This window comes from Zonotrichia albicollis, chromosome 11 (genome assembly GCF_047830755.1).
Source record: "Zonotrichia albicollis isolate bZonAlb1 chromosome 11, bZonAlb1.hap1, whole genome shotgun sequence".
NCBI lineage: Eukaryota > Metazoa > Chordata > Aves > Passeriformes > Passerellidae > Zonotrichia > Zonotrichia albicollis.
In genome coordinates, this window is record NC_133829.1 from 8,204,560 (window position 1) to 8,227,753 (window position 23,194).

At 40.1% G+C, this 23,194-nt stretch overlaps 1 protein-coding gene across 7 annotated transcripts in view; it reads left to right on the forward strand.

Moving 5' to 3' along the window:
• ZFAND6 (zinc finger AN1-type containing 6) overlaps positions 1 to 21,212 on the forward strand; it is a 36,382-nt gene extending 15,170 nt beyond the window's left edge. For 6 of the 7 annotated variants that reach the window (XM_005483422.4, XM_074549250.1, XM_005483421.3 and 3 more), the window contains 5 exons: positions 9,782 to 9,951; positions 11,020 to 11,131; positions 13,217 to 13,317; positions 19,543 to 19,656; positions 20,250 to 21,212. In XM_005483422.4, coding sequence (XP_005483479.2) covers positions 9,801 to 9,951; positions 11,020 to 11,131; positions 13,217 to 13,317; positions 19,543 to 19,656; positions 20,250 to 20,398 — 627 coding nt within the window. In that variant the 5' untranslated portion in view covers positions 9,782 to 9,800 and the 3' untranslated portion in view covers positions 20,399 to 21,212. Of the gene's footprint in view, positions 1 to 8,302; positions 8,371 to 9,781; positions 9,952 to 11,019; positions 11,132 to 13,216; positions 13,318 to 19,542; positions 19,657 to 20,249 lie in introns of those variants that run through there. The other variant, XM_026791283.2, reaches the window with a different exon arrangement.
• Positions 21,213 to 23,194: the final 1,982 nt, after the last annotated feature.

The following is a 23,194-nucleotide window of genomic DNA, read 5'->3' on the forward strand; positions in this document are numbered from 1 at the left end:
TTCTGCCGAAAACTTGTCCTTACATACCCTCTTTTTTTGGTCAGGCTTTAGCTTTAGGTTGAGTTCCTCATCAAACCACAGTAAGGGTATTGTATAATTTTACACACTTAAATTAGATATAGTGCATAATTCTAAATAGAACTACACATCATGCATGATAATCACAGTGTTCTTGGAAGTTAGGCTGAATTCAAGATGCCCTAGCCAGAAATTATGACAGTTTTATTTATTAACGCATAGGAACCCCGATATTAGAGCAGGAGCTCTTAGTAGAACTGTGGCATTGTAAGCTAATTAAAATTCTACATAGTGCTGTTTATGAAAACAAATTATAATGTGTTTTGTGCTTACTGTCAGTTCTCAGCAACAGGTGCTTTGTTAACAAGAAGCTGTCTATTTCGGGAACTCGTGTTAAAGCGGCTTTTATCTCTTCTGGGTTTGATATGCTTAAAATAAGTGAAACTTATGCTGTATTGAGAGAAGATTACTTATTCACTGAAGCTCAAAAGAAGCGATTACTGAATCTATATCTATTCTTTCAGTAATTATGAGGGTAATCTTGTAAGTGTTTGAATCCTTCTTACAGATTATTTCTCATCAGTGCGTTAAGTCAAACCTGTTTTAAAATACAGCACCAGAGATAGTTTATGGAGTTGCTGTCCTGCATCCCTGTTGGCCTGGTCTTCTAAAGGAATTTTGAGAATTCTAGAATCTCCTGATTCTAATTCTGTACAACCTCTGATTTTTGAAATGGCCAGCTTCAATATCTGATACCAGAGAAGGCAGAGTCTGACCCTGTCTGCTCTGTTTTAGAATAGCTTTCTTACCTTTTGTAGAGCATTTTAAAAGAAGGCATTTCAGTTACCTGACAGATTTCAAGTTAGCCTTAAATTTATGGGACTGTGAAGGGCAACTCAAGTATTCCTGCAGCACCTGAATGCCAGAATACAGGTATGAGATGTCACAAACTCGAGAGGAAAGAAAAGGGCTCCTCAAGCAATGTCTGTGACTTGTACAGCTTGGCACCAGTTCAGCCACACATGATGGAAACTGTGTGAGCTGACACAACCAACTGCTGATGAGCAATTTCTGACATGGTTTGGTTTCTCTAATGGGTGTAACTTCTGAATTTTTATTCCTCTTGAGCCAGAGCAAGCACTCTAAAAGGGTGCTGTTTTAAAAGTAGCTGCATGTTCTGTCACAAGTGTAACTTCATGTAAGGTTTCTCTGTCAGTCTTGTCTCAGAGACAGCCATGTTTCAAAAATGGGCCTGCTCAGCCTGTCTGCCTTAGATCTTGGGTGAGCTGGGGAGGCTAAACTGAGTAAGTACAGCTTCATATCTGGGGAGCAAGCCACTCTTCTCTGCCTTGTGCATGGACACACAGTGCTTTGGGTAGGACAGCATGACCAGATGGGTGGCTGGCCAGTGTCTTCTCTGTTCCTCAGATACACCTTTTGAACTTCTTCACTGTGCCTCCCCCAAGGATGCCAGATCAAAACCAACTTCCTGAAACACACTATATACTCTTTTTCTCTTCACTTCTCTTTGTAACTCACTTAGAAATTGTCTTTGCTATGTACTGAACAACTGCAGTTACTGTGTTGCTCTCAGTGCTTTTAATGTTTAACTAGTCATGTTTATTGAAGGCCCCTGTCATAGCTTGCTGTAAACAAGCATGTCTAGCTCCAAGGGTTGTTTGTTTTTTTCTCTTGAACCCAAGAAGTGAGTTTTGTTGTGCGTGTAGGTTTTGTTTTGTTGTTTTCACTTGCATTCAGGTTGACCTCTCCAAAAAGGCAGCTTTGTCAGCTTAGATTTTCTGATAGTCATCACTGGAGAGACAGAAACTTAGAACATGCTGGTGGTGCCTCTTTCTGAAAGCATTTCTGTGTTGCTCTGGACTGGAGTTTGCTGGATGAATTGGGGTTGCCTACAAATGTATTGTGCTACTGGGGAATAAGAGGATTTTAAATTTTCTAAGTGAGAGGAAAAAATGATGTTTCTTTGAATCTCAGGAAGTTTGGATTCTGTCATATGCAAGGGTCTAGTTCTAGTGGTGCTGCAGTGTTAGTCCAGAACAGCTAGGAAGTCCCAGTGTACAGGCTTAAATGTACAAACAGTGATAATCCTTGGCATCCTGATTTGTATTTTGCTGCTTTAGACTCAGTTTGAAATGCATGATAAATAGAAGGCTTTATACAGAGTGCTGCCCTTAATTTTTTAGGTGTCTTAGCAGTTGGCAGATGCTCCATAAAGTAGTGGTCATTGCTGCAAAAAACCCAGCATCACACCAGTAGCTCTTTGTGGCAGCTTTCTGTAATTTCAATACAGATCCTTTTGTCTGTACTCTGCCTCTTTGAAATCCAAAACAGATAAAATGTGATTCTTCATACTAGGTAATAAAATGTACCTCTTACATTGCTTATTAATTGTTGGGAGTTTTTTTAGAATTAATCTTCAGTAGAGTAATGACCTTCATGGAATTGGCCCTTTCTCTGGTGTGTTGATTATACTAGAAAGTTTGGAACTTAAGTATGAAAAATTTGCTTATACTTGTTTTTGTTTGTAGACTTTAAGTGGTTACTGCAAGCAGTGAGATGCTTTTGCATGAGGTGTATGAGAGTCTGAGGTACCACTTTTACAGAAGTTAATCTTTGTGTCTGGTAATCCGTGCTTTGCAAAGGTTAAGCGTGGTCACAAGTAGTAATTACAGTTTCAAAGTAACATCTATTAATAGTGTATGTAGACAAGCATGGAAAGCTGAGTCCTTATTATCAGTGATCTCCTTGATACCAGTATAGAATCTGTGCATCTTTGTTCTTGCTTAGCAAGAGTGGAGAGGTTGTAGTGAAATGTTCTCTTGTTCCCTGTGTAACCTTGAGTACAAGAGCAGTCAGCTGTACTTAGCAGCATACACGCTTTAACACTGGAGGCTTTGTCTGTACCAGGTGTTCCTCCAGGGTTTATGATATTCTGGCTCAGATTAGTTACAAAAGTTGCTAATGTTCTGTCCCTTCCTAAGACCTGAACTATCTCTTTTCTGTCCATCTGCCACTTTCTCTCATGTCTTTTTTTTCACTAGAGTGATTCTTTCACAGTCTTTCTGACATCTTAAATCTGAGATATTGCTTTCTTAAGAGTTCCAATTCTATTTGTATTTTAGTTCTTGTATGGAAGGATTTAAGCTTGCTAACTAATAAAAATTGGATGTGAAGAAAAGACTTCTCTAACTCTTTACACTTTTTTGTAAGGTTTCTGCTAGGAGTGTCTAGTATAAGTACTTGATTGTAGCCTAAATTAAGTCTGTGCATGAAACAAAAATAAAAAGCTGTTCAACAGAAATAGACAGGAACATAGTAGATATTAAATGACTTGTCAAGTGAGTTAAAAGAACATCTTATGTAAATCTTTGGTCACTAGTGTGAGTATTTTGTTTTTGTTATGAAGTCATATAAATTCTACTTCACATTGCAGTTTAAAACTTTGAGCAGGAAGAAAACTGGAGGCTCAGTGGAATGGGTGGAAAGCTTTAAAATGTATGGATTCTCTTGGTGCTGAGGAAGTTGGAACTCCTGTGTTTTGAAAAATGCAGCAGCTGTGTGTTCTGCTGCTACAGGAACAAAGAGGTCGCTGCCCTTACAGATCTGCTTGCATAGCTGGTCCTTAACCATATTCACTTTTTTTAACTCAAAGCATTCTGATGAAACTGGGTCAGAGTGTAACTACACATGTAGCTGTGCTGGCAAATGTGAACCAGCTGCAGTGCTTTAGCAAGGGTGAGCAGTAAGATGAAATGACATGTCTGACTGCAACCAGCAAGCTGGGCTGAGCTGGAATGACTGAGGCCTCTATTCAAATCTGCCAGTTCTTCTTGGCTCCATAGCAAGTTGCTGGGACATGATAATGCCTTAAAGCAGCTACAAATGACTGCTCAGTGAATATAAATTGGAGCCTTTTGGGAGACAGCAATGGAGTAAAAAACCCGGGACTGTTCTGTAGCTTGCTTTTAATTTGTAATTCTAGTGCTTTATACCCTGAATAGTGTCCTGCTGGAAGCAGGACACCTCAGCAGCAAATTCCAGTATGAACTGGTATTTGAGCACAGCCAGTGCTTTGGGAGCTTCTGCAGCAAGGTTCAACAGAACTTTGTTCTTGGGCTTTTATTTGCCCTTTGTTTTGATAAGCCTGTAGAGAAATGCATTTCCTATTTATTGCCTTTTGTACCAGCCTGACTTTTCATATGGTGGTACAGGTGGTATTGGGTGTCTGTGCCAGTACATGCTAAAAAGTGAAATGTATTTTTGCGTGCCAAACTTTGTGTTTTATTTGTGCTTGGAATGAAGCTTTGTGTGTTTAAGCAGCACACATTACCACTTCTGCAGCTCCTTCTTTGCTTCATTAGCACAAAGAGAAAATGACCATTAGTGTTGATGCTATTTCAGTCAGTGCTGAACTACTTCATTATAAAGGTGATCATGACAGAGGAGGGAATATTTTAATCACTTGTTAAAATTGGATTTATCATTTGAGGTGAGTGTCAGGTAAAACTGTCAGTGTGCTGATTTTGACAGTGAAGAGTGGTTCACACTGTGTTCTGCTTTCTCTTTGAGCAGCAGTTTCGAAGCTGGCATCAGAATGGCTCAAACTGTGTCTGCTGTGCTGTTGAGGCACAATGCTGTTTGGGTGGTCTCAGCATTTGCTTTTGGGAGGGATCCTTCCCATACCAGTCACAGATTTTAAGAGTGTTTGCAGAACACAAAACTGTACTGCAGGGTGTGAGGATCTGCTTGTTTTCCTTACCAGAACCTGAAGTATGAGGGTAACTGGTATTCAAGAGACCTTTTTCTTTGGGGAAGACAGATGAAGAGAAAGCTGGCTTCTGTGCCAGTTTTTTTTTTCTTGTCTAGAATTGGGGGGGGAGCAGTGAAAGAGATTATTCTTAAACCTTGTGTGTTTAATCCTACTAAATGCTGCTCTCTCTGATCTTACTGATTAACATTTGAAGCCTATAAAGCTGGGGTATCAGTTATTTGAAACTAGTGGCATATAAACATTTTAATTAAAAGGAAAAGAAGAAAGAGAATGGGGACGGAGACCAGTATCACATTGCCTGTTCTGTGGGGAAGAGATGTCCACAAGTACTTTGTTGCTTGCTTTACAGAATATCGGAAGATGTGTCTCTTTCTCCAGAGAACTTGACGTCCAGAAGATTTGCTCTGCTTTAGTGTTTCTGCAGCTTCAATTTATACATTTTATAGGCATGTCCTTTCCATATTTTTTGCTTGGTACAGAGAGGAATTTACTCTGAGGATGTGATGGTGAGGGAGGAAAGACAGGACCTCTAGCAGCAGCAGTAAGAGGGCATTATTAAACAAATGAAGTTGTGTATTGCAGGAGTAACAGGAACAGGTAGACTGTAAGCACCTTATTCGTAGGAAAAGGAGGGCTTAGCCTGCAGAGATGTGTGCTGCCATGCTTCTAGTGGCAATAAATATCTTTAAGAAACAGAGGTAATTTCAGCTGAAGTTTGGCAATTTTTAGCTAATACAGAAAGAGGGTGTTTATTCCATTCAGTGAAGTAGATGTTCTGGGGTTGCATTGAGAGGAGTTGTTGAAAGCTCTTGCACTTCCCTCTAGTCTGTTCCTTCTCATTAGGGCTTGTACAACTGGTTATACAACTGTATTGTAAAGCAAAGCAGGGAATGTGTTTAAAATATTGTGAAGAGCTCTGTCATTTCATTGTTTTTTTTTTCTTTAAGATAAATCAATTCTGCATTCCGAATAACCTTCAGAATTCATAGCATTACTCTATGAATGCTATGCAGGCACAGCTCTGGGGGAACAGGCAGAGCCCAGAGGCATTTCCAGGAGCTTGACAAGCTCCACGTTGGTTTTGTGACACCTCAAACTGAGAGGGATGTACATGTTGATCCCAAGACCTTGTTGTCATTTCAGCTATGAAGCTGCTTCAAGTGTCATGCTGAAGCCAAGCTAGGGGAAGGCCATTTTTGAAATTATGGATCATGTATGCGCTTGGGATTTATTTTACAGTAGGCTTGATGCTCAGCAAGGGCTTGCTGCCCCTAAAAAGGGTTGTCCTATTTTTAGCCATGTCACTTCCTGTGCAGTGTATGTCATTTCTCTGGAGTTGATCTTCTGTCAGATGAGCAAGCTCTCCAGTGCACCAGAACAAATATTTGTGCTGTTTGCATGAGATGGCTGAGCTGATGTGGCTGCAGGCAGGGATGGGGGGCAGCAGTGGCCAGAGCTGTGGGATCATGCCTGCCCCTCTGACAGTGGTTTCAGCAGTGACTGCCCACCTCTGCTGCTCTGTGGCATTTTTGGGGTCAGTGATGCTGTGGGTCTTCTGTGTGAGCCATTACGGTTTTGAAACAAAAATCATCTGAAGCTGAGCCAAGAGCTGGGCTGATGGGAGGTCCTTCCCTCCCCCAAACACATCTGCTGCGTGATCCCTCACTGCCCATGTTTGCTGTGCTGGGGCCAGAGTCCGGCTGCTCTGCTGGTGGCAGCTTGCCTGGGGCCTGGAGTCCCCACACAGCAGGGCTGTGTCATCTGTGTGTACAGGACAGGCATGGCTCGAGTGCAGGGGCAGAACTGCCAGTACTTGGGTCTCTTTCCTTCTCTTCTCACCAATGCCTGGTGCTGGCTAGTGGCTCTCTTAGCAGCTCTGCTGCTGAAACAGGCGTTTCCACACGTGTCTGCAGCTAGACCCTCTCTCCTGCCTAAATAGCACACACGTGACAAATGAGCTCAGAAACCAATCTGTGTTGAAACTAATTGGCAGAAGGTGGAGTGGTTGATTTTTTTAAGTTTGATCATTTCCTTGTTTCATTTTGGTACATGTGAGTACTGAAAGGGAGGGCAAAGCACGGGAGAGCTCATTATACTGGTTTGGCATTCTGTGGCTTTAGGGTTCAAGTAGATGAGTTCCAACCATCCCAGGAGCTTACAGGCTGCTAAAACATGTGTTGTCCCCAGGAGGGACATGACGTGTTCCTCACGTGAGTTCCAGAGGCTCTCCTGTGTTGGACTTTCTACTTGTTCTGTTTTTGCATGTGAACTGATTGAGCTCACTGAACTGTCAGAAAACTGTGTTGGTGATAGTCCTTTCTTTTCCTGGTGGGTTTTTCTGGTAGCTCACAGCAGTAATTGTGTGGGTGAGGTGGATTGTACCCAATTGTCCCCTTCATATCCAACAAGCTGTTGTCTTGGTGCAAGTTCTCCTTTGGCTTCATAACATTGCATCAGGTTGATCCTATCTCTTATTCATTGTATTTCTTAAATATTAGCAACCAATGAAAGATCTTCCGCTTCCTGTGGCCCTTATTAAAACTCTGCAGAAGAATCCCTGGCACTTCCCTTTGGAGATTGAAGTGTTCTGGAGCCTCATGCCAGTGGCTTGTGCTTTGACTGGTGACAGGATCCACTGGTTAATGAACTTGGGAACTGGCTTAGCTGGAACTCAGGCCAGCTTTTCTTGTTTTTCGTCTGGGCATCGTTGGGCACCGTTCAGAGTTTGTTTATTGAATTGGAGCAGAACTTTTTTTTTTTACATCCAAGTTAGAGATTGTTATTCTGTGTTTGTGTTAGCACCTGATCCCTTCAGCAGTGTTGTCTTGGAGAATATTAGCAGTGGCTGGTGCAGTTACTGAGATCCTGTGTGCTATTTGAAGCTGATATTGAACAGAAAGAAAATCATGGTATAATCTGGAAGTTAGTGTAGGGTTCTTTAATATGTTGTTGCCTAAAGTTAAAAGGATTAATACTACATTGTGACATTGAATCTCTATTAGCTCTTGAAATACTCAGTCAAAAGTGTTTTTAATTAATCTTTCAATCTTAAACATTCTATGCCAAAAGTGACTTGTGTAAGGTTTCAGCTTTAAATTGGTTCTGGTTACCAAAGCACAGCAAACTCATATTCATTTGCACTTCCCTGAAATGGCTTCTCTAAAATGTTGGGCCCAGCATAAGAATTAAATTCCACATGCACTACTTGCAGTTTCATTCTGAAAGACTGTCTGGAGAAAAGCAGGAATGAAAGTGCTCTTTCAGCTACAAGTGCAGTACTTCAGCAAAAATCAAATTTAGCTGTCGTGTGAGGTCAATGGGGGCTTTGTATGTTGAAAGCAAGTGATTCTCTGTTGGGGTGGGGGAGTGTAGCCAACAGCTTAAATAAGCTTAATTGCAGGTTGAAGCTGAAAAAGATAGTATCAGATTTTGGTTGTCTTCCTGCCTGTACCTCTTCCTTGTCTTATATCTTGAATCCTTCCTCGTCCACAGAGTACCTTATTGCTGTGAGCAGAAGACTTGACTTGTTTCTGTGTTGCTGTTGGCTTTGCAACCCAGAGGTTTGCTCTTGGTATCAATTTCATATGTTTTGGGGAAATAAAAACAAGATGGAGTAGATGTGGGTGTGAGAGGAGATGAGGAGATTTCTCTGGAAACAAAATAATGGGAATGTTGTTTGTGTTTGGCTTTGAATACCTCTTATGTAAAAGGAAATCTTTTTTACTGTGGCACTACTGTGTTTCATCTAGTTTTATAACATGGCAATTGGTGAAGTGTTCAAGTGTCTTGAAACCCCTTTCCCTCTGGATTTTTTTTTGTTTGTTTGAAATGTATACTGATGTTACTTGCAAGAATTTTATTTTTTCAGTAATATTGCTTATCTTTGGTTTGACTTGCAAGAATTAAAATTACCTATGCTTCGGCTTACTTTTTAATCAGGAAATGGTAGACCTAAGTTGATCTTGAATTAAGTAGAAGTAATTTATACCTTGATATATCTAGTTTCTTAATGTGAAGCTGTTTTATCTTTCTAATTTGTTGAAAATATGCAATTGTATATTTATGGAGGGGGGAAATGGAAAATTAATTTTATCTCATGAAATGACATGTCAAAAATTATTTCCATGTTAGACCACTTAATAATGGTTAGGAGTCTCAGAACACTGATGGAAATTGTCATTTGTTGTAATTTTCTTGTAATGTCTTACAAATATCTATAAACTTGATTAATACAAGCCAGGGGTGAACAAATTTTTTTTATGTTTTAGGATGTTTTATTTAGCATCCTTAAATTTGGGTTTTGTGTGACAACTCATATATCATATATCTTTCAACTTGTATATTTCTTACTTCTCATTTTGCTATATTTTCACAGTGAATTTATAAATAGGATGTTGTGTACATGGTCTAATAGTTTTTGCCTGTAAGGGTGATTTTCTCTTAGTGTGTGAAAAATCACAATCCAGGGTTTGTGGTAAGCAGTTGTGTCGTCTTTCACTAATGACACAGTGACTAAACAGTGACATGTGGATTCATGTGACTGTTGTTAATGATAATTATGCAGCAAGTAAGCCTGTGTTACCATGCTTGTCTCTATTTTACAACTCTCATGCACAGTGTCAGGTGTTTAGGTTTCAGCTTGTGTCCCCCTCCCCTGCTCTCCTCACCTGACTGCCAGAAACAGTAATACTTCTAATAGTTGATCAAATTACTTTTCTTTGTGGGATGTATATTGAAAATAAATTGGTGGGGCTAAGAGGGTGGGTCATGCAAAGCCTACATATGACTGTATTTGTGTTATTAGGCAGACTTCATAGACTTTTTGGGAAAGGGCACTGAGTTACCCACAAGGCATTTTTTTCTGGATGATCTTTTTGCTGAGCTATAGGAAATTCCAGATTTTCAAATGTCAGCTGTAAAAGAAGAGTTTTCTCAGGCCTCTAAATGCTGGGTTGTGTGTATCAATTTCAGGTTTATAGAAGAAGGGAGAATGGCTCAAGAAACTAACCGTAGCCAAGTGCCTATGCTGTGTTCCACTGGCTGCGGATTTTACGGGAACCCTCGCACAAATGGCATGTGCTCAGTGTGCTACAAAGAACACCTTCAAAGGCAGAACAGTAATGGTAGAATTAGCCCACCTGGTAAGTAACCCTAGCACACAGTGTGTGTGTGTCAGCAGCTCAGCCTGACCCAGCAGGCAGCAGCTTCCTGGCCATGTCCAGATACTGATTGTTGGGGCATTAGTGCAAGCCATTTCATTCCAGCATCTTACCTTATGGAATGAGCTTGGATGGAATGCCCATAATGTAATTGTGTTGCCACTAATCTGCTCAGAAGACTCTCACTAATACCTTTTGTATTCATTTGAGTGTTTCTGATTTGAAATTATAAAAATGCAGAAAAAAACACTACAACATATTTTTGCTGGAATTACTGACAGAGATAGGATTGAGTTTGGGAAATGTTTGTGGAAGGCCTTTTAAAGAACAGGTATTTCATCTCTGTGACCTCATTCTTAAAGATTAACCTGTAAACACTTGATAGCGATGCCTTTTCCTTTTGAAGGCCTTCAGGGGCTTTTGTGGACATCTTTACATAACTTCCCCTGAAGACCTTCAAGAAAAGATCTGCTCTTACTAAAATTATTTTGAGTTTCATTTCCAGGTTGGGAAAAGGCAACAATAGTTTCTCCTTAACTTCACATACTTTGTTCTTTTTGGCCCAGTGCCCTGCATACTGTTGCCTTTCCTTCAAACTGACCTTTTAAGTAGAAGCAATATCTGCTGTTGAAATCTGGGGATCTGGGTTCTACATGTTCAAAATGCATCTGGAGTTGGCTTTAGGATGTTTTATTGATATTTTACGAGATCCATCTTGGTTTTTTTAAACACCAGCTTCTTGTGTCAGAGTACAGCAGTTTATGCTGAGCAAGCTGCTTGTAGATGCTTTAATTAGTAAATAATAGTAACTGCTTCAAAACTCTAGCTTCAAAATTTTCTGCCATGTAAGTTCTGGGGGACTGGGGCTGGAATAAGATCAAAATATGGCCAACATAATTACTTTTTTGTAAAATTACATTTCCTTATGGTGTAGGCAGAGATTCAGTTGCTCTCCTGGCTGATGTTGTCAGGGTCAGAGAGTAAATACAATGTGTGAGTTTTGTGATCCAGGAAGCAGCATAACCCCTTTTCCCTGGGTGTGTCTTGCAGCAGCCTCTGTCAGTAGCATCACCGAGTCCTTACCGGTCCAGTGCACAGAGGGCAGTGCCCAGGAAACTCAGTCCACTTTAGATTCTACATCAACTCCATCTATGCAGCCAAGGTAAGGTGCTTCCGTCTGCTCTGTGTCTTTACAGAAAAATCTGTCAGAATGATTAAATGAAGTGTGCTGATCCTGCATAATTAAATGCTGGAACCAGGATTAGGAAAAGGTGTAAGATTTCAGTGCTAACTTTAAAGCATGGGATCTCAGGGTGAATGCTAGCAGATCTCTGTGCTTCATCTGCCATTCAAATGGAAATTTGTCTTTAGAATTTAGCTTCAAATAGAAGTTGTCAGTTTCTGTTCTACAGAGATTTGTCTGGCTGCTCTTCTGCTTCCTCAACTTGTAGTTGTACATTTACCAAAGGAGAACTCTTCTCATCCTAGAAATTTGAGGATTTTGTAAAATGGCAGGGAGCTGTTTACGAGAGCTCTCATAAATAAATGTATGATAATGTGTTAACAAGCCAGTTGCTTTGCAGGAAGTGGAGAGTACTAGAACAGGGTAAAGACACAAGTCTTGGTACAAGTTGTGCTACTGAATTGATCTCTTATTAAACAAGTAATTTCCATCTGGGTTATTCAAGGATACATAATATCCTCTTATAAATCACTCAGACTTACTAAGTGTACTCCATTTGTAAAAGCTAAATATTTGTTTATATTTAGTGGCTCCATTTCTGTTTAGAGTGACACAACCAACAGCAGCTTAAGCACTTTGGAGATTTTTTGAGTGAAAAGTGTTAGTGTGTTACATGCTATGGAAGCTAATCTTGCATTAATACTCACTTCAACTTTTCTTTTAAAAAAATGAATATAGTAGAACACAGGGCAAGGGAGATTTCATCAGTTCCTGCTGATTGATTCAGCTCAGACTTTTCTGCTCTCTAGCTTTTTATAGGAGGTGTTATCTCATGCTTGGATCCTGCATATGAACTGAGAGCTAGGTGCCATGCTTGATGCTATATTTAGTGCTTCCATTCTGAGGTTTATAGTTGGGGTAGAAAATACGTATCTTACCCTGAAACAACTCTTCTGGTGTGCGTAAAAAAAAAAAGTTCATCCAGGTCAATGCACAGATGTGAACCAATTACAGTGCCTTGCCTTTGTTCTGTCACAACTTCAATAAAACCATGAAAGAACAGAAGTACCTCACTGATCACTGGCTTGATTGCTGGCTGCAGAAGAAAGGAGTGGATGGTTGCTCTTGGACTTGCACTTGAAAAAAATTAGTGTCACTTGCTTGGGTTTTTGTTTTCGAAATAAAAAAGAGCAGGAATTCAACTTCAGTCTCTGGAAATACCTCAGACTTCATTTTATCTGTCCTCAGAGTATCCTAATTGACAATGCCCTTTTGTAGATGGCCAGATGAGCAGTTCAAGGCCTATGTGCAGTTCTTGACAATTAAAATTGCAACTCCAGTGCTCCTGTTGTGCTATGGAGTGCTGGTTCATGGGCTGCTGGATAATCTGGTTTTTTCCTTCAGAGTGAATCCCTCAGTGGAAAAGAAGAAAAAAAAATGCAGATGAGATAGAGCTCAAGTCCCAAGCAAGAGGTAGCACAGTGTTGTTCCACAGGAGAGCTGCTGGATGAGCAGCTTGGCTGGGAGTCATGGCCAGTGTTGAATTGCTCTCTCCAAACTGCTCAGGGTGTTCAGGCATGCTGTAATTTAGCAGTATGGCTGAAGGGTTGGGAAGTTTTGCCTGCACCACTTTACACTGTGAATCCAAGGGTTTCTGTGTGCAGCTGCTGCAGCTTTATTACTGGAAACATTGACATGCTGCAATTTTCTCGTTTGTATCACCAGAGCACTGAAACTGTCTCCTATACAATTATCTTGCTGACTTCTGTTATAAAGATCCTTGCATATTGAATGTTGCATTGTTGCTTCTGTGTGGAATGATGGTATGCCAAACCACCCAAAATATTTTTCCTTTTTTACAGTGGAACTGTTTTGTTGCATTCAGTATGAGTTGAAAAAAAAAAGTTTACCTTTTGTGTCAGTTCAGATTGTAGCAGTTTTAAGTGGTTACACAAACAACTTCAGAGTGAAATGTTCTCATCATGAGGTGCCCTAATGTATCTTACAGGAAAAGAATGTGAAAATGCATAATAAAAATTATCATTTTCTTCTTTTGCCCCTCAGCCCTGTGTCCAGTCAGTCACTTTTAACAGAATCTGTAGCATCATCCCAACCGGATAGTACGGCTGTGGACAAAACAGTACCTGAGACAGAAGAGTTGCAAGGTTGGTGCCTGGTTTTCAGTGACAGAACTTTTGAACAATGCTTTTTAAACTTCAGCTGTTCTTAATACACTCCTGTTCAAACATGTCTAATTCTCAAACCCAAATATTCTGTGAAATCAGGAGGCAGAATAAGAATAAAGTTTCATTTCTTAAATGGCACATGAAATGGGGAATGGCAAGTGAAAGTTTATGTTTAATAAACAAGTGCTTTAATTGGTGCTGGAAATGCACATCATAAATCAGCATCCTTTTCTGTCTCTATGCCATGGCTGTTACACCTGAGTGGAGTTTTGAGTATCTGTTACTTCTCAGAGTGACCATTTACAGCACATATCAGAAGTTTATGAACATATTTGTGGTAGAGGGTGTTTGACACAGCCATTGCCAGAACAGGGTCAGTATCTTTTATAAACAGGAAACACCTCTAAAAGAACCTTTCCCTTCTGAAGTGTAGTCGTGTAAGATTTTGAACTACTGAAATTCATTTTAACAAATATAAAATGCCAAACCATAAGCTATGTTTGCTTGAAGCACTATGTCTAAGAGAGTTAACTATATTGGCCTAAAATCCTTCTTGCTGGTACAATGTTAAGTTTCTTTTCACTTTTTTGTTGTCTTCTATGTGCAGACTTTCAGAGCTTAAGACTAAAAAAATTTAATAATATTTCTTAGGAAATGTAAAAATTCCAGATAGTATACAAAATGTGCTCAGACTGGTAATCTGTAGGCATTATAAAAGGTATTTAAAGGTAAGTCAGTAAGTGTTCTGCCTTTTGCTGAGACTGTTTAGGTTTTAGTGGGGAGGATTATTTTTCTGTGGACTAGTCTAAACATAGAAGTGTGGTTTTTTTACAGATACAACTCCACTTAAACATTCTAAATATTAGTTTTTTGACTGTATCTCTGGTATCAAAGCTTTGCTTCTCAGATACTTTTCTAAACCTGACCTGTCTCTTTCTGTAGGATAGAATGTAAGAGTCATTAGTCAGCTACTGTGCTGAGTAAAGCTGTCTCCTTGGTTAATAAACTTGAAAGAAAAGCTTTTAATTCCATTTTTTTACCACTTTTACTAGTCTTTGAGGTGAGAAACATGTTTACTCTTGAGAAGATACGTTCTAGAGATTCACTCTAATACCTGTTAGAAAGTTTGTGTTCTGGAGCTGAGAGCTCTTGTCTCAGTTCTGACAATGCATCTTCTGGCTTTTCACTGGCAGAACTTTATTTACCCTGACACTGTGAGCTGTCTTGGGCCTTTGAAAGGACTTTTCCCAGCAAGTTTCCAGAGGCATGTCTCTCTTCTTACACACTTGGATAAATTTGTGCTGTTTCTAATTCTCTACCTCAAGTTTATTCTCCTATCTTTGAGAAGATAAAAGATTTCTCAACCAGAAACTTTGAATTTAAGGATGTATCTGCAGGATCAACATATATCAGGTGTTTAGGTTACTCAGCTGTGTCCTCTGTCCTTTTCTTTGTACCCTCATTTCTAAACTAAGAACATCACCAGCATGTAGTTACAGTTCTAAATTACCATCCCTATTTATAACTCTGGCAGGGTCAGCCTTACTTCCTTAAGAGTTCCTTCTGTGTTGTCCCTTGACTGAAATCATGGGAAATGTAGTGTTTCCAGTTTTAAAGCATTTTAATTTGAAAATGTAAGGAAGGAAGGAAAGCAGCTTGGAATGGATGCTGAGAGGGATTTCATTGAATTGCTTTTTTTTGGAATTTGAATTTTAGGTTGGTGACATGCATGTACTACAAGCATGTGAATCCAAGGGTTTTTTTTAGCATTGCCTAAGTTTCTAACATTTAGAAAAAAACCAATAATTTCATAGCAATGTGCTAGTTGGTCCCAAAGTGAAGAGTGTGTAATAGTGCTTTTGTTGATGTAGGGGAACAGCAGAAATAATGTCAGTATTTATTTTGATAAAGTCTTGCCTTGTGGGAATGTCTGTTCTGGGGTGAGTTGTTCTGTGCTGCTGCTGTAAGTTAATGTATTGTGTTGAGCTGAGGTCCCCTTAACTTGCCATTTAACAAAAATTACCAGGCTGCAACAACATTGAATGAAGGACTGGGTGAATAATTAAGCTTTCTTAGATTACTATTATTACTTTTCTAAAGCAGACAGATAAATGAGACTTGAGCTGCGTGCAACACAGCTCTTGCTGTTTGCAGTCAAGCTAAAACTACAAAGGGATAAAATTCCCAAAGAGCATTTCAGTTTTGTTTTTGTTGGATTTATGCATTGCAGAAGAAATAGAGGAAAACTCCAGAATGTTAAAAAGTGTAGGCTTTAGAGCTAGTGTTTGTATGATGATGCTTGTGGAGCAGTGCAAAAGGCCAGATGCTCTAAGATAGGGACTAATAAAAAATTTTTAACTTTAATGTTCTTAAATACCATGAAAATGAATTTCATTTTAGGTAATGTTTAATGGCATGAAGTACAGTCCAGCTTTTCTAACAGCTTTCTTCTATTCCAAGTAATTTTAATTACCTCCTGGGCTATTGTGCCTTTTGCTCAAGATGATGATCAACATAATAATCCTTGCTAGGATTAGCCAGTCAGGATTTCTGATTTGTTAGCCAGGGCTGCCTCCAGGCAAGCCTGCAAGCAGGTAAAGAGGTGCTTCACTTCCCTGGGGTAAAGGAAGAGGGATTAAAACCATCTTGGTTAGGGTTCATGCTTTTGGTTCAGGGAGGATTTTAAAGGTAAATGAAGCTTGGCAGGGAAGGCAGGAGGACTCCACCACAAACATTATGGAGCTCCTACAACTGAGGAACATGGTGGTAAAAGCAGAAATCCAACTAATGGGTGGACTCAGCCCCTCTCAGGCTGAAAACTTCTGAGAATGAAAACAGCCTCTGTGGTTATCAAGCTTGTTGTGGATTGGAGAGAAGCTTGTGCTGTTAGCATTGCAAAATGCCATCACTCACGTCATGTGGTGTGGTTGTTATTTGGAAAACCAAAGTACAAAGTTAGATTGGATTAACTGTCTAAAAGGTACATGGCTGATCTGAATGAAGTCACCTGATTTTGTGCATATCTGGATTTCAGTGAGGTTAAATAGTGAAGTTCAAACTAAGTTTAAAAAACTTGAGATTAAAATAATTAGCTTGCTACAGAATTTTATATTGGGGTTACTAGGACCTAAGGTGAATGCAGTTGAGCTGATGGCTTCAGCTTCAGTGGACCTTATCAGGATGGGCTCAGTAGACAGAAGTGGAAAGGAATTGATGGATGCTTTTCACTTCTGTGATAGTACCAGGCACTCAGAGGTAGAGTATGATTATGACACAAGTGTATCAAATAATACAGGATATCATGATATACTGGGTGAATGCTCCAAGGGGAGAGGAAACACTCAACAGAAAGATTTAAAACTAAATTCTGTGGGTGAATGTGCTCCTACTTAATTTGCCACTTCCTAACATTTAAACAGTTTATTTTAGGCTGATTATGTCAGTTTAAAATGTTCACAAGCAGTGATGTTCTCCTTTGGATTAACTTCACATTTCACTCCTCTGGAAGTGTGGGGGTGCTTCTTACACTAGCCCTAGTGAAATGCTCTTAAGAAGTAAATGTAGCTGTTCATGATTTTCTGTAGGAATGAGAAACCTTTTCCTTTTAAAATCTCTGCCCAGTAATGCAGGGGTGATGAATGTAAAACATGGAGAGAGCAGGATGGGTGTCTTGCTGCACACAGAGCTGTGCTGTGCCTGCAGGGGTGCAGAGGCTGGAGTGCATTTTGTCAGTGTTTGTGCTCAGTCAGAGCACACTGAAGCTCAGGTGGGGGTTTGCACAAGCAAAGCAATAGGAAAAGCTCGTGCCTTTAGGAGGAAATCCAGGCTCTGCTTGTTTTGATCACCTAGGAACATGTTGTGTAAATCAGGGAACTTCTAGTGAGCAGCCCAGCTTGTCAGCTCCAGAAATATGGCTGTGTTCATACCTTACTCCTTTTTGGTTGGTTGGCAGCTTGTACTGCTGCTGCCAAGGCTTCTGTTCTTTGGCTACAGGACAGGGCTGGGGAAAGGGATGATTTGGTTCAAGGAAGGCAGGCAGAGCATCCTGGAATCCAGGTGAAGTCCAGCAGTTGGGAGTGGCTCCAAGCTGGACAGTATTGCATCTTAGCTGGCTTTGTTCTGCTGTGGTCATCACAGGGAGCTCATAGACTGAACAGTGGAACTTGGGCATACAAAGTGGTTGGGATATTTGTGATTATCATAGAGGATTTTGGTTCAAATCTCTAGCTTCTATTCAAAAGCAAGCTGAGACCTAAAATTTATGGTTACTACAGTAGATACAAAGTGACTTGTGATGCAGAAGAATCTTCCCACTCGGTTCCACACTGAGCAGCAGCTCTTAAATATTTTTAAACCTTTTTAATGTGAGAGCCATACGCACAAAGAAAATGTAAGTAAGGGTGTATGAGAGCCTTGTTATGCAGGGAAGAGTGCCAGTTTTTCCTAAATTTAGCTAATAGTTACAGAGGCTCTTAGTGAAACTTAGATTGAGGTAACTGATTTTGTAATAACAGGAAATGCAAGCTGGAGAATGTTAGCTCATGGCATGAATATGTCTTAATGAATTAATAAAGACTGCAATACTGCTTTGTGTAGAAGTACAAAAGTTCATTTGAGTAAGTCTTACCCCTTCTGGTACTTACCTCACCACTTGTAGTCCTTGCTGATTTTGGTTCTCATCTTGCAGTCCTTTTGATATTATGCCCACTCAGAAATGTGCCCTTTAACAGCCATTTAAAGGCATTGAACTTTTTTTTCCTTTGTAAACTATGAATTGTTATAGATTTCAGGACAAAGAGAAGCTCTGCATGTAACATAGATGGTGTCTGAGAAGGAATTAATAGACCATGTATAATAGTATCTTTGCTAGATTAATCTGTGGAATATACTGTCCCCTCAGGCAGAGTCTTTGCTGGTGATCAGGTATCTTGCTACCCATTGATGTTGCTTAGTACAATGTTTTGATACATAGCAAAAGTGATGAGTGCCCTTTCCTTTCAAAAGAAAAAAAAAGATCAGAATAGCAGCACATGAAAAACCCCACTGGATTTGTCATGCAGAAGAGCTGTCAGCTGGTGAAGAGCTAGCACAGAACTGCATCTGACAGTCTCTGACAAACAAAAGTCCAGCTGCACAGAAATGCCTGCAGCTTTTTCCCTGACAAATGTCTGAGCTTGCTGTTGTATTCCCTTCCCTACAACACTGGTTCTAGCTCTGCTTCCATCCACACTCCTCCCAGCTGCAGCTTGCTTTTGTTCTTTGCTGCAAATATTCCCAACTTCTGTGTGTCTTACTCACTGGAGACTTGTCCTGCTGTGGTCCAGCTATGTCTGGTAGGCAGAGGTTGGCTCTTAGCCCTTCTTGAAATGAAGTTGGGTTTTTTTCATTTCTATTTCTGCTTTGTAATGTAAGGAATGTGCAAATACTTGAGGAAAACCAGCCAACTTCTATTTTTACCTGACTCAGGCAAATACTACTATTACATGTTCATACTCTCCCACACAACCTGTAACCTGTTTCTTTTAGAGAACACTAAAGTAGGTTGAAAGATGCCTTAGGAGAAATATCTTTAAAATTAGGTTTTTACCTGCTCCTTTCTGAGCTTCAGTACAGTGTAGTCCCACCCTGTAAGTCTGGGTCTCTTGAGCTGGTGTTTCTCACCCCAGGCAGTGACTTATGTCCTGTGTAGGCTTTTTCCAGGTGTGCAAGAGCAGCAGCATCACAGTGCTAGAGATTGTTCTGAAACACTGTGTTTTGTGTGGCCTCCATGTTGCAGTCTTCTCCAAAAATAATGTTGATTCAGGATTGGAAAGAGGGTGTTTGGCTCAACTGATCCTGTTACATAGAGTGCTTCTTGTAAGCAGATTTTGGGAGCTGGGCAAGTAACACTGTGAGGAAACACTTGGCTGTTGGATTTTCTTCCGGGATGTGACAGTGCTGAATCTTGCTGTTAAACCTATGTTTGTTGTTTTCATTGTTTTTTGTGGTATTTTCAAGCATTTGGTGAATTCTTTTCTTAAATTATATTGAAGGTCTAGAAGGGGGGGGAGTTCCAGTTGCTGTGGAGACACCAGTGCACTTCAGACATGGAAACTGCAGCAAAATGGCCAAATGTACAGCATGGGCTTTAGATCATTGTAGGACTTAAAAGGGGAGAGACAGACTCTTTTCTCCACTGTTCTTATTAACTTTTTTTTATGTCAGCTTCAGTGTCAGAGAATGCAGAGCCTACACCTGAAGAACAGGACAAGTCGCTTGACAAACCAAAACAGAAAAAGAATCGTTGTTTCATGTGCAGGAAGAAGGTTGGATTGACTGGTAAGAAACACTGATTTCACTTTCCTTAGGCTTGTTTAGGCTTTGGCCCTTTGAAATGTTGTCTTAAAGGGAAAATGGGGCATGGTCATTTGATATTGATTTGAAATAACAGTCAAAGGTGCTTTCAGCTGACTCTCACTAGATTAGTCATTCATGTATCATTTTGTTTTTCAGCCTCCTGTCTTAAAGTGAAGTTCATAATTTCCAGTACTTCCTTTTGGAAGTCTACTTAGCTAAGGAATTGGATGATAGTTTGCTGCCATTCACTAGCCAGCTTTGCAGTGGTCCAGTGAAAGGGCCTGAGTTCTGGAGGGTGAAGGTTCATAAACATGGCAAAAGAGCAGGAGCTCTCTAGGAATGTTCTGTGCTAGAGTGGCATGCAAAAAGAAGGAATGATCAAGTCAAATCTTGCTGTAATCACTTAAAAATGTATTACTTGTGATTCTTATGCTTTCTGCAGCAGAGGCTCTTTGGCTGATTGATTGACACTGGTGACTGAGATTTACTGCTAGTGAGTGAACACATTCAGGATTTAAAGCAAACCAGTGTCATCAGGAATGTTGAAATGTCTAAGCTGCTGTTTGTGTCCACAGGGTTCGAGTGCCGGTGTGGGAACGTTTACTGTGGAATGCACCGTTACTCAGATGTACACAGTTGCTCTTACAATTACAAAGCTGATGCTGCTGAGAAAATCAGAAAAGAGAATCCTGTAGTTGTTGGGGAAAAGATCCAGAAGATCTGAACTGCTGCTTCTGCTGGAATACAAAAATCTTCTGACCATCTGCAGATTAAATTGACTTGAGCTTTTTTCCTTAGTCATCAGGAACGTAGAGCAGTGTATCTTGCCTAGACCTTTTAATCATGCATGTCATCAGATGAATAGATTTTTTGTTTTTGTTTTTTTTTTTTGTTTTGAAAATGACTCTGAACATTATTTTCATTGCAGTTTTCTGTGGCTGAAGACTTAAGTAAACTTTACAAGTATTATCCTTTAAGATCATTTTAATTTTAGTTGAGTGCAGAGGGCTTTTATAACAAACATGGAGAAAACATTGGAGGGCTGTGCTTTTCCAGGATAAAACATGCATGCGTTAACTTTGCAGTTTATTTTCTTGTTGTATATAGCTTTTCTCTGCAGCACAATTTCCTTTTTTTTTTTTATTGATAATGCCTTGTATGGCACAACTAGTTATCAGTAACTGAATGTATTTTAATCATTATGGCTGCTTCTGGTTTTTTTTTCCCATTAACGAGAGGTTATACATGTTCGCATATTAGCTTGTTTGCACCCTCTACCTATTTATGTATGAATCATTTGTAATGAGAGTGTGTGCTGAGATTGTGTGGGGTTTTTTGTTTTCTTTTTTTTTTAATTGGGGTTTGTTTTTGTGTGTGTGGGGGGAAGGCTGTATGCACTTCATTGACTGCAGTTTTCATTGGGATTACATCCATCAGTTTGTCTGTACACAAATATGAAGAATGATCTGAAGTACCTGTGCTGTATTTATGTTTATCCACGTCTTAACTTTGATTAAATAAAATTTAAAAAAATCCGAGCCCCTGTGGCTGTCACTGGCATATGTAAGTTGGATTTCTCTTGCTTTATTTTAATGGGGACCTTCCATTGATGGTTCCTTTACTTAAAGTGTATTTATTCACAGCTTCCCACATGTATCCCAACACCAGCTAGATTTTGATGTGTTTTTTTAATCTCTGCACCTGTAACTACCAGAGACACACTGCAGATTCCAGACCTTGTCTGTTGATTTTAAAATTCAGAATGCTCTTAAAAAAGCTATGGCTGGCAATTAGTAAATAAAACACTACATTTAGGATATAAACTGTGCTGCAGAAGGAGCTTTCTCTGGTGGTAACAGAAAGTAATCTGCAAAACTGAATAATAAATGAAGTAGCTCGTGCTTGCAGAAGTGGCCTGACCACAATCTATGAGGCACATGAAGCTTAGAGTAAAGGAAGGAAGGAATAAATAACTTACTGGCAAGTTTCAGTAATGGTCTGCCTTATCATGGGTCAGAGAGCCTGTATTTCCTCAAAGCATTTGCTAAACTTCCTCTTACACAGCACAGGGCATGGAAGAGCAGCAGTGTCATCTTTGGTGGGTGTTTCTGTTTGCTTTCCTTTCTGCTGCTACTTCCCTATTCTCTAATCCTTCTCACTTTGAGTCCTCCCTCTTCCCTATTTCTGGTCTCTTTTCCTTTTCTCTCTCCTTATGTGCCCTCCTGACCAATCTTCCTTTCACATGACAGTGATGTTTCTGGGCCAGGCAGAGAGAACATGCCATAGATTTCACAAGGTGGGGGAAAACCTGGTATGTTTGTGTGTTCTGGTGCCTCAAAGAGGGAAAGGTACAAGAAAAGTATTCACATACTTCCTATCTGTTGTATAAGCTTACATTTAGACTGGGTGTCCACCTTTTCCTGACACCTGAGAATTGTGTCATGTTTGTTTGCTTTGGCATGGCCCTGTATTATCCTGGTGGTTGATCTGCACTTCAATCTGTATTTTGTGTCATCAACTTGAGGTTAGCAGATTAACATTTTAATTAACACCAGCACATTCACAGCACTACAAAATGCTTGGGTGTCTCCTCATGTTGATCTCTGTACTGGAACAGGTTTTCAGTGTGGTTTTGTTTCAGTTTTGGAATGAGCTGGTTCTACAGCCCAGATTCTATAGTCTGTCCACAAAACCTCTTCACTGTGTTTAAAACATTTCCAACAGTCAGGGGAAATTTTACAGGAAATCTTCTACAAGCTAGGCATTGTGATGTTTAAATAAGACCCCTTTTCAAACAGCACCTTGTGAGCTTGTGTCTCAGTGAGTGAGCAGCTGTCACAGATGATGCTGTTATATCATCTTGCACTGTACCACTGTACAATCTGTGGCTGTACCATTTGCTGCATTTCTTCTAGTGACTGCCAAAAAAGAAACAAAAAAAGGTTGAGCAGCAATCCAGTTCTTTGGCTTGGCTGTCACAAGTGTCTTCCTGTTTTTATTGGAAAGATGTGGCCTTTATTATTTAGTTCTAATTTCAAGGATGTTCCCTCATTGGCTTCTACTGACAATGAGTGAATTTTGTGCTGGAGGTGGGAGAATGCTGGCACTGGGAGCAGAGGCACCAGCCTCCCTGTTCTTTTTGGTTGGCTGCACATGTCTCTGGTTTTAAGGTGGTGGAACTATCTGGAGAAAATGGAAGAACTTGACGAGGTGCAGCAGCATTGCAAAAGTGAAAACCACAAAAGGTGCAGTTTCAGGTGTGAATTGTGCAATTTCCCAAGGGCTGCTGAGCTTGTGGTGGGAGAATCAGTGTGGACATAATCATTTCACCAGGGCCCTGGCACATAAATGACCCCTCCAAAGTGAAACCAGGGCAGTTTAGAGCTGCTGGATCCTTCACCCCCAGCGAGTTACCTGTTACAGGAAGGCCTCAGTTTCATATGAGAGTTTGTAAAATCATGAAAGTGTTAAGGCTGGAAGAGACCTCCAAGAACATCAAGTCTACCCCTAAATTCAGTGC